The sequence below is a fragment of the Apium graveolens genome, chromosome 2 (assembly GCF_009905375.1).
Source record: "Apium graveolens cultivar Ventura chromosome 2, ASM990537v1, whole genome shotgun sequence".
In the NCBI taxonomy this organism is placed as follows: Eukaryota; Viridiplantae; Streptophyta; class Magnoliopsida; order Apiales; family Apiaceae; genus Apium; species Apium graveolens.
Genome location: NC_133648.1, coordinates 214,122,319 through 214,133,268, shown reverse-complemented (window position 1 = coordinate 214,133,268; position 10,950 = coordinate 214,122,319). Strand labels below are relative to the sequence as shown.

Sequence of the window (10,950 nt, the reverse complement as noted above, 5' to 3'; positions counted from 1 at the left end):
ATTTTTATATATTACTATAATTACGTTGACGAGATCGACAGCCAACCAAACTTTCATTGTTTCGTCTTTAATAGAATAGAATAGTATATATATATATAATAAATTATTATTAATCAATTAAATAATTTTATTAGTGCATTTTTTCATCATTTATTAATATTTTAATTATTTAAAAATTTTGTTTACTATTCAAAATTTAACACTAACTCTTTTCGTAAGAAAACTATCAAATATTGTTATCATGATCTTTTCATCTCCAATTCTTAACATTTTCATAAACACCATTAAATAAATTGTAATTCACATAAACCAAATTTAAGTAAAATACCAAAACATAATTAAATTTCGACATCGATAGTTTAAAAAATAATGTACGATTTCTTAAGTTACAAATGTCTTAATAATTTAAAATTAATTGGATATATTCCCAAAACTCTTAGTAAAAAATAGAATGATATAGATTAAGAAATAAGTGTAGAGTGTGAGTGTGAGTGTGCGTATATAATTGAAAGATAAGATTACTATTTGATCTCAATACAACTTGTAAAATTATAAATTATAGTTTAAGGTTGGTCTATTGAAAAATATATGCCGACTATTAATGGACAACTCGGCTCTGTTCGAACTCGGCTCCTTGAACAAACTCGTTTTCGGATCCGGATTGTCTTGTTTATAAAGGAGCCGTGTGAACATAATTTTAGACTTGGTTATTAAACTTCACTTGGCTCGGCTCGTTTTAAAAAAATAAAGTTTGTAAATAAAGTTTGTCTCCGCTCGGACAGAACTCGACTCGGCTCTATTAATTTGCGGCTCAACTCGTGAATGAGTGCGTGACTGTTTGTTATCGATATTCTAAATGACAACAAAATTAAATTAAGAATATTAGTAGGACAAATTAAAGAGATGGAGAACATTGCGAATCTCACAAGGCCGGCTAAATAAGATGCTGCTGATATCTTTTAATAATAATCTTAAACCTTCTTGATATATCGGCACTGCTTACCCTGCTTGTTTGACAACTAAAAGTTTATTTACACACTTTTTATCGAGAAAATACACCCTAAGTGAATGTATTGTGTTTAAATTTTTGATAGCAGACAGCATGTAAGCGGTTGTTACAGTTTTGCAGATGGACTTTTACTAATGACGCATAATCAAGTGGACTATATAAGTGTACTTGTTTAGAGACATGGACATAAATCGTACATTTAATAGGGATGAACAAACTTTTTATATCCATGGCTGCAGGTGATCACGCAAACACTAGCAGGGAACGTAGATGGTCACTTAAGGGAATGACTGCTCTTGTCACCGGTGGTACCAGAGGCATTGGGTCGAACTTAAACTCTTTCTAGTCATTTATTATAAAGTTCTTGAATTTTGTATAGTTTAACACGATGCCGATACTGTGTTACTAGTTGGCTTTCTTTTCAATTTTAGGTATGCCATAGTAGAGGAACTAGCTGAATTTGGTGCTGTGATACACATCTGCTCGAGAAACCAAGCCGAGATCAATGAAAAGGTACAAGAATGGGAAGGCAAGGGATACAAAGTCAGTGGTTCTGTATGTGACTTGATTTCAAGAGAACAGAGAGAGGAACTGATAAATACTGTCTCTTCTGTTTTTGATGGGAAGCTCAATATACTGGTATGTTTATTTTTTTCCCGATTGTTTGTGAATCTTATGTGCATGCTAATATATTCCTTATTGGTTTGGGCCATATTTTTTACAAGAGCAGATAAACAATGCTGGAACAGTAACAATGAAAAAAGCAACGGCATATACAGCTGAAGATTACTCGTATATAATGGGAACAAACTTTGAGGCTCCTCACCATTTGAGCCAACTTGCACATCCTCTCCTCAAAGCATCTGGGAACGGAAGTATAGTTTTTATTTCTTCCGTCGGGGGTGTTATGGCCTTACCTGCACTTTCTGTGTATGCAGCATCTAAAGGTAAATATCCGCTTGCTTTAGGTGCTTGTTCGGCAGCTCCTATTGAAATAGAATAGGCTATTAGGCCTATTTGATGAATATCTAAGCTGGTAGTTGTTTCTACGAAAAGCAGCAACTTTCAAAAACTTGGAAGTATTTCAAAAATAACTGACAAAAGTCTGCCTAAAATATAGTTGAAACTGATTATGAAACATTTGTTTCAGGTGCAATTAATCAACTTACAAAGAACTTGGCATGTGAATGGGCGAATGATAATATACGCACCAATACCGTGGCACCATGGGGTGTCAAAACTACCATAAATCCTGTATGTTTAATTATTAGCAAGAAGAATACTCAAATCTTATGTTTATAGGTAGTACACCTGGAGTACTGCTGATACTAAAATAATTTACATTGTAATTTCAATATTTCAGGGGATTGTTGATGAATCAGTCAGCAAAGTAATGATACAGTTGATGAACAGAACTCCTCTAAAGCCCATAGGGGAACCAAATGAGATTTCATCTCTAGCGGCATTCCTTTGTCTTCCTGCTGCTTCATACATCACGGGACAAGTTATTGTTGTTGATGGTGGATACACAGCTGGTGGTTTCAAACTCGAATCATAGTTCAAAACACTAATATACCTGGGCCTTATTGTGGATAGCTGCTAATCTCTGCACCCTCATTTTGTCAATTTAATGATTTGGTATCTGTTTTAATGTCTTAAATTCTCAATATTACTCACTAGCTTTCCACTTAAAGGTAGCATCTTTTATGAATATTCGCCGGTACAGACTACCACAATACCACTCCACTAGAGTTGGTATGAAATAGTTATTACTACAGTTAGTACATTATTCTGCGAAAAGGATAATTACTTCAGGAAACTATTAAAAAATTGAAAGTGAACGGCCAATACTACAAAATTTCGACACTTTGTTAAATTCAAGGAAATCGAAAAATAAAAGCAACAGCTTCCTATTCTAAAGAATTAGGAGGACAAAGTTGAGGACTAGAGAATGTTGCAAATCCCCCAGGGCCGGCCCCAGAAGATGCTTTTAATGTATGTTTTAGCTATAATGGAAAATTATTAGGTGTAAAGCATGAGACAAGATTGATTAAGAAAAGTTATTATTTATATTTCATAATAATTTGTGCTAAATACAGATTAAAATAAATAAATAAATGTTGTTAAATTAAATACTTAGGTCTCATTCGTTTTCCAGTGAATGTACCTGAATGAATTCGTAGTTGAGCCATTCTTACAATCAACTTAGTTGAGCGATTCTTACAATCAGCTTGTTTGGCAGCCATATTTCTTTTTCCGAAGCTTTGAGGTAAGGCTGAATCATTCATCCAAAAAATTCTGGGTGAATCATTCATATCTTCGTTTGGGTTTATATATATGTAGTGTGTAATTGTTATATATTAAAATGTCATTTTATTAGTATAATTATAATAACTATTATTATTGTAATATTTTAATTTCTTAAAAATGTTTTATAATAGTCTTATATATTTTCGAGTTTTTGTTAAAAAATCATAATTCTTATAAAATTATGTTTTTCTAAATTAAAATATATATAAAGCATGATTACAATTTAAAATTCGTACATAATTTTTTTTTGAAAAATTAATCATGAAAAGAAAATTTTAAGGAATACTTAAATCACTATTTGATATCATTCCATTACGGTATCTAAAATATTTGTCAACAAAAAAGTTATGAATCATTACCTGAGAATGAGTTTATAACGTTTTCTCGTACAAATGCACGAGGGTGAATTTGTAAATTCAGAAAAAATTGGTATTTACAACAAAATGTCATTAAAATGTATAAGAGCCTTATAACCTCAGGGAGTTGTCTGATGTCATCTTCAGACCCATTTTTATCAAATTATTTTTATGATTAAATATTGAAAATAATGTCATTCAGATATTCTATAAATACATGTACCAAATGATATTATTCGATTCGTTTAGATTGCTAATTTATTCAAATTATTCAGAAATCTTAATAATTCAATTCGGATTTGCCAAATGACCCCTTAAAAGAAATCGAAATCAAGTATAATGTAATTATAGGATGTCATCGTATAATTTGTTTTTAGTGATATGACTTATAAATCTAGTTATGCACCTGATTATTTTATTTTTTATATTAATTCAACATGTTATATTTTACTAATATGATTATTTAAAAGTAAGGATGAAAACTAACAAATAGAAATTAACGTGGAAACAAAGTATACAGAGAGTATAACTCAATTCGTGTTATTTGAGATTTAATTATATAAATTTTAAAAATATTTATATAATTTTTATAGTGAGTACCAAGATTTAATAATTTTGTGTTATAATAGAACATACTTTCGTTTATTAGTATAGATAGTTAATAACTCGTGCGAAACAGATTAAAATATCGAATTAGTATTTATAGTGCGAAATACGAATTAAAATTAATATATTAATATTAAATATTAAATTGATTCTTGGAAAGAATAATTATGTGGTTAAAAGGAATTGAATCATATATGAAATTTTTCATAATAATTCTAGTTCTGCATTGTTTTACTTGTTATAGAAATCTAATATATTAGTTTTATTTTTGTGAAACGAATTCTATAGTTATTTTATGAACAATTTTTTTGTTATTTAGATAATTTATTATAATTTAATATTATTTGATAATTATATTATAATTATCTTTTTCAATATAGTTTATTTAATATTACTTATTTATTGATAAAAATTATTTTTTAAATTAAAGTAAATAGACGCTTAGATAAATACTAACTAATTCGAAAATATAAGTCAATTTGTTTTAGATGAGTACCAAAATTTGGTATTTCTGTAATTACTTTTGTGCTACAATAAAGCATAGTTTCGTTTACTAATAAAGAGTATAAATTTTAATTATATTGTGAAGCAAATAATTGTTATGTTTGATAATTTAATATTAATTAGTATTATCATATAACTACTTTATAATTAATTTTTTCAATATAGTTTATTTAATATCACTTAATTATTAATAGAAAACTATTTTTCAAATTAAAAGTAAATATATGCTTGGATTAATACTAACTAATATAAAACAAAGTTTAGAGAGAACAAAAGTTAATTTGTGTTAGATGAGTATCAAAATTTGGTAATTTTGTACTTATGTATTGTGGGATAATACCACCAGCTTCCGTGTCCCCACCTCTGGCAACTTGACACATCAAGCTTTCGAGAGTCGGCTATGATACCAACAGTGACAACCCGGGTCAAATCCCGAGCCTTTTTCGAAATCCGGGTCAAGTCCCGATGAGCCGGGTCATATTGTCCCTAGTGCAACCAACTTGAGTTACAACAAGCCCACCACAGGCCCCAAAAGATCATGATTTGTTGGTGCACATAGTAGTAGTAGTACTTTGCCTTATAAACTGAACATAAGTCCCAAATCTCCTCGATGTGGGACTGGAGTGTTACACGTATGTTACGTATATATTAATGTATGTATGTATGCAAATATTAATTATATAATAATTAATAATTTTTAATAAATTAATGACGAGGTGAAATAAATATTATATATATATATATTAATGATGCGTCAATTAATATATATTAGTTGTGTGCAATAAGTACTATATAGATATTAATAGTCAACTAACAAATATTAATTAAGAGAATAAATATGTATGTATGTGTGATGACGATGTTAAATTGATGACAAATAAGAATACATAAGTATATATTTATGTATGTATGTGTGTATGTGTGTATGTATACGTGTGCATGTATGTGCGTACGTATGTATGTATGTATGTATGTATGTCTATACATGTACTAATTATATATATATATATATATTATTGTATGTATACATTTACGTATGTATTAATGTATGTATGTATGCAAATATTAATCATACAGCAATTAATAATTTTTATTAAATGAATGATGACGTGAAATAAATATTATATAGATATTAATGATGCGTCAATTAGTATATATTAATTGTGAGTAATAAGTATTGTATAGATTTTAAAAGTCAACTAACAAATATTAATTGTGATAATAAATGTGAAATAAACATTATATAGATATTAAATAGGGGCATAATCTTCATATGAATTAAATTGATCATCAAACCCCAATATATATATATATATATATTGTATGTATGCATTTACCTATGTATTAATGTAAGTATTTATGCAAATATTAATTATACAATAATTAATAATTTTTAATAAATGAATGATGACCTAAAAGAAATATTATATGGATATTAATGACGTGTCAATTAACATATATTAATTGTGAGCAATAAGTATTATGTACATATTAATAGTCAACTAACAAATATTTATTGTGATAATAAATATGAAATAAATATTTTATAGATATTAAATAGGGGCATAATCAGGCTATCTCCATAGGACAACTCTATCTTGGCTACCCTATAAAATTTGTTCCGGAACTCAGAGACTAGCTAGGTCTCTGTCACGCTGGGTTGGTGGTTATAATAGGGTGCGCAACTACTTCGCCTCTTACGCTATCTTCCTGGCCGTTACGGGCCCTTGCGCATACTCATCCAATTATCTGATCAATTTTATCCAGTTTTCCAAATCATTATCTATCTCTTTTCAAAATAATTCTATCACAGCACACTTTCCAAAACATTTTCATTTTATTCAAAGTTTACAGATAGGTATTTTCAGAAGTTACTTTTCCCCCAAAACACAAGTTAACAAAACAATTCGAAATCCAGGGGATACGTAACTTAAAGCGTTTTGTTCCAGTACGTAAATTTAAATCAACAATTATTCATATATTACTGATCCATAAAGATATGGTCAGGGGTACTTGCCTCACTACGCTTTAACAACTATTTTTGGCTGGCTTTGCACCGACCGGGATGCTAAGACTTTCGACTAAAATCTACAGGAACCGAAATACCCTAAATTAAATGTCTGAATATGCTTGACTATCATCTCTACCAATCTACCCGTACATTAACAAACCCGACTCGTAACATACTCAATATAATAATACACGTATCAATTAGGGTTCATGTCCTCGAAAGTCGGTTCAGTGTTTGTTTTCAAAAATATGTATATTTATCCTTTTTCGAATTTAGGGTTATCAGTTTTCGCAAAGTATTTAATCACAACACATAATCAGGTTTCGCATAAAGTAATCATATATAACCGATCGACATTCTGATAGTCATTGGGTACGGCTTTGCATTTCCGTAATTTAATTTTCCGGAAATCGGGAAGCACCTCCTTTAATTATCGGCTAACCGTCGAACGTCCCGACGTCAAATCAATCACAACCACCATCAACCACAATCCAATTCCCAACCACCAATTTCAGTCAACAATGTCAATTCGTAAATTCACAAACACCAATTAAATACACTTATTAATCATTATTACCCGTATTTTTATGTTTTAATTCGTATGTTATATTTTTAATCGTGTTTTGTATTTTAAATCATATTTTGTATTTTAAATCGTAGGGCTCAGAAATATTCATCATAGCCCACCGTCGGCTCGCCGATGCTCATTGCTGACGGCGGCGCGGGTACCCAATAAAGTCGGGTTTCCAACACAGATTTCACCAATATAACCTTCGAATAATTAAATAATTATTCGAATAATCATCACAATTTCATTCGAATATTTCATGAATAATCCAAATAAATCAGATTAAGCAATCAACATCACATAGCAGTAACAGGAGCAACAAAAACCGTATCAAGCAAATACACAGAACCATGCACCACGCGCCACCGCCTCACCGGAAAGCAACGAGGGGCGGCGGCGGAACAAGGGGAAACAACAGGGCAGGCGGCACAAAGACACACACACGACACACACGCTACAACTGCTCAAAAAAGAACTGAATAAACGACAGGAAGAAAAAAGGGAGTAGGGCGGCGATTCTGCCGGAACAAAGAGCAGAGCAGCGGCGGCTTACCAGAGCCGGAGGAGAATAGAAACGGAAAGAAAAGAAATCAAGGAGGATTGATAGACATGATGGATAGATTCGAGAAACACCCGAGAAAATCGATTGAAAGAGAGAATCAATTGAAAGAGAAGTCGACAAAGGGATTAGAAGGAGAGAGAGAGAGAGAGAGAGGGTTGAGATAGAGATGAGAGATGAGGGGGGTTACATGGGAGGGTTTTATTTGTGTTTTTTTTAATATTCGCAACACTTACTCTAAAATGCCCGCAAAACACGGAACTTATACCTTAACGAGCAAGTTACGAGTAAAAATAATTCTAAAATTGTACAAAAATAACTTTGAAATTATCGCAATAATTAACAATTGACTAAACAAAATTTTCAAGATTTTTAAATCATTTTTAAGGCGTATCCTGAATTCACATTTTTACAAATAAACGAAATAACGCGCGGGTCAAATAAATCCCAAAATCTCCAAAATAATTTTAAAAATTCTCGGAATATATCAAACTTAATAAAATATGAATTTCGTAATTTTTGAAGAATTCTAGAATTAAATACTTATTTTACAATTAAATGAAATCTGAAATCATTTAAAGATAAATAAACAATAAAATATTGATTTCTAAATTTTATAAACTCCTAAAAATAATAAATAAAATTGTAAAGCAATAAAAATGATTTCAGAGACAATCCAAATATTTATGGATATAAATTTTGAATAAAATCACCTTTAACTATAAAACAAAATAACACAGCGTCATAACTAATTATACAATTGATCCTCGAACACCAACAATCACACATAATTAATAGAAATATTAACAAAAATAATATCCACCTCACAGAACCCATACACATAGTTTATTTATTTAATTATTTAGTAATTACGCATTTAAATAATACATAAATGTATGAGTCGTTATATCCTTCCCCCCTTAAAAAGATTCTGTCCTTAGAATCTGATCTAATTAAACAAGTGAGGATATTTGTCAAGCATATCTAACTCTAACTCCCAAGTGGACTCTTCCACTTGAGGATCCCTCCACAATACTTTAACTATGGGAATAGACTTATTTCTAAGGACTCGCTCTTTACGATCTAAGATTTGGATCGGTCACTTCACGTAGGACAAATCTGGCTGAAGCTCGATCGGTTCATATTCAATAACTTGGTTCGAATCGGGGATATAACACTTCAGCATAGACACGTGGAACATGTCATGGATATGTTGTAACTGCGGTGGAAATGCTGACTCATAGGCCACTTTACCAACTTTTCTCAATACTTCAAAGGGTCCGATATATCTAGGACTTAACTTGGCTTTTTACCCAAATCTAATCAATCCTTTCCAGGGCGACACTTTTAGCAATACCAACGATCCTATTTCCAGGTCCACGTCCTTTCGATGAAGGTCTGCATTCTTTTTCTGTCTATCTTGAGCTACTTCTAACCTCTTTCAAATCAATACAACCGCGTACTGGGTTCGTTGAACCAACTCAGGGCCTAATAATTTCTTTTCTCCTACTTCATCCCAATAGAGAGGGGATCTACACTTACGTCCATACAAAGCTTCATAGGGCGGTATTCCTATACTGGCATGATAACTGTTATTATAAGAAAACTCAATTAACGGCAAATGATCATCCCCGTTTCCTTTAAAATCTAAAGCAGAAACCCTTAACATATCTTCTATTGTCTGAATTGTTCTTTCATTTTGGCCATCTGTCTGGGGATGGTAGGCGGTACTCATTTTTAACTTAGTCCCTAAACATTCCTGGAATTTCGTCCAAAATCTTGAATTAAACCTTGGATCTCGATCCGACACGATTGAAACAGGGACTCCATGCTTGGTCATAATTTCATCCAAATACAACTTGACTAGCCTGTCCAACGAATACTTTTCATTGATCGGGAGGAAATGTGCAGACTTGGTCAATCTATCAATAATTATCCAAATAGCATCATGATTCGATTTTGTCTTTGGTAGTCCTACCACAAAATCCATCACGATTTCTTCCCATTTCCATTGTGAAATCTCCAAAGGTTGCAACAACCCACTTGGTCTTTGATGTTCCGCCTTCACTATCTGGCATACATGGCATTTGTTAACCCAATTTGCAATTTCCTTTTTCATTCCTGGCCACCAAAAGTTCGTCTTCAAATCCTGATACATCTTGGTACTTCCTGGGTGAATGGAAAACTTGGAATTATGAGCTTCCCACAAAATCTCTTTCTTCAGTGCAGCCATATTAGGGATCCTTATTCTTGAGGAATACCTAGACATACCCTTGTTACATTTTTGTGTACAAAGCTCTTCTCCAGTTAAACTATCTAGTTCTTGATTCATTATTTCTTCCTGATACTCCTTAATCTTGTCCATCAATTCTGGCTGAAAAGTGATCTCATACAATTGTCCTTTATTTTCGTCTGGCATTCGAACTTTAATTTCCAGCTTCTCTAATTCTTTTGCGAGTTCCTCGGAGACTTTGATTGCATTCAATGTTCCCTTCCTGCCTAGAGCATCTGCCACTACATTAGCTTTGTCTGGGTGGTAGTTAATGGAACAATCGTAATCCTTAATCAGTTCTAGCCATCTCCGTTGTCTCATGTTTAGATCCTTCTGGGTGAATATATACTTTAAGCTTTTATGATCCGTGTAAAACTCGTATTTTTCTCCGTACAAGTAATGTCTCCACAGTTTCAATGCAATCACGATCGCTGCTAACTCCAGATCATGCACCGGATACTTTTGATCATGATGCTTTTGTGGCACCCCAAAACCCGGGGTCAGGAGTCTCGGAGGCCACGCCATCTAAACTCACACAACTCACACTACAGTATATAAATACTCACGCTTCACGACTCCACACTTATCACACACACACTTACATGTTATTGTCTTGGAAACGAACCATCAAGTGATAATTATTACAACCCAAAAGTAAATTAATCTTACCGGGGAGTGACCTTTAGGTAAGGCTAGTCCACCGGCCAAATATACATTTCTTGTTTCTTACCTTACATAAGTTATACTTATAAATA

The 10,950-nt window shown here is 32.0% G+C and overlaps 1 protein-coding gene across 1 annotated transcript; it reads left to right on the top strand.

The window, feature by feature from the left end:
• The first annotated feature begins 1,200 nt into the window (after positions 1–1,200).
• Positions 1,201–2,702, top strand: LOC141706160 (tropinone reductase homolog). Its single transcript, XM_074508979.1, has 5 exons — positions 1,201–1,333; positions 1,441–1,648; positions 1,740–1,956; positions 2,160–2,263; positions 2,373–2,702. Exons 1-5 carry the CDS (start codon positions 1,218–1,220, stop codon positions 2,565–2,567), a joined length of 840 nt encoding a protein of 279 aa, XP_074365080.1. The 5' UTR covers positions 1,201–1,217; the 3' UTR covers positions 2,568–2,702.
• The last annotated feature ends 8,248 nt before the right edge of the window (positions 2,703–10,950 follow it).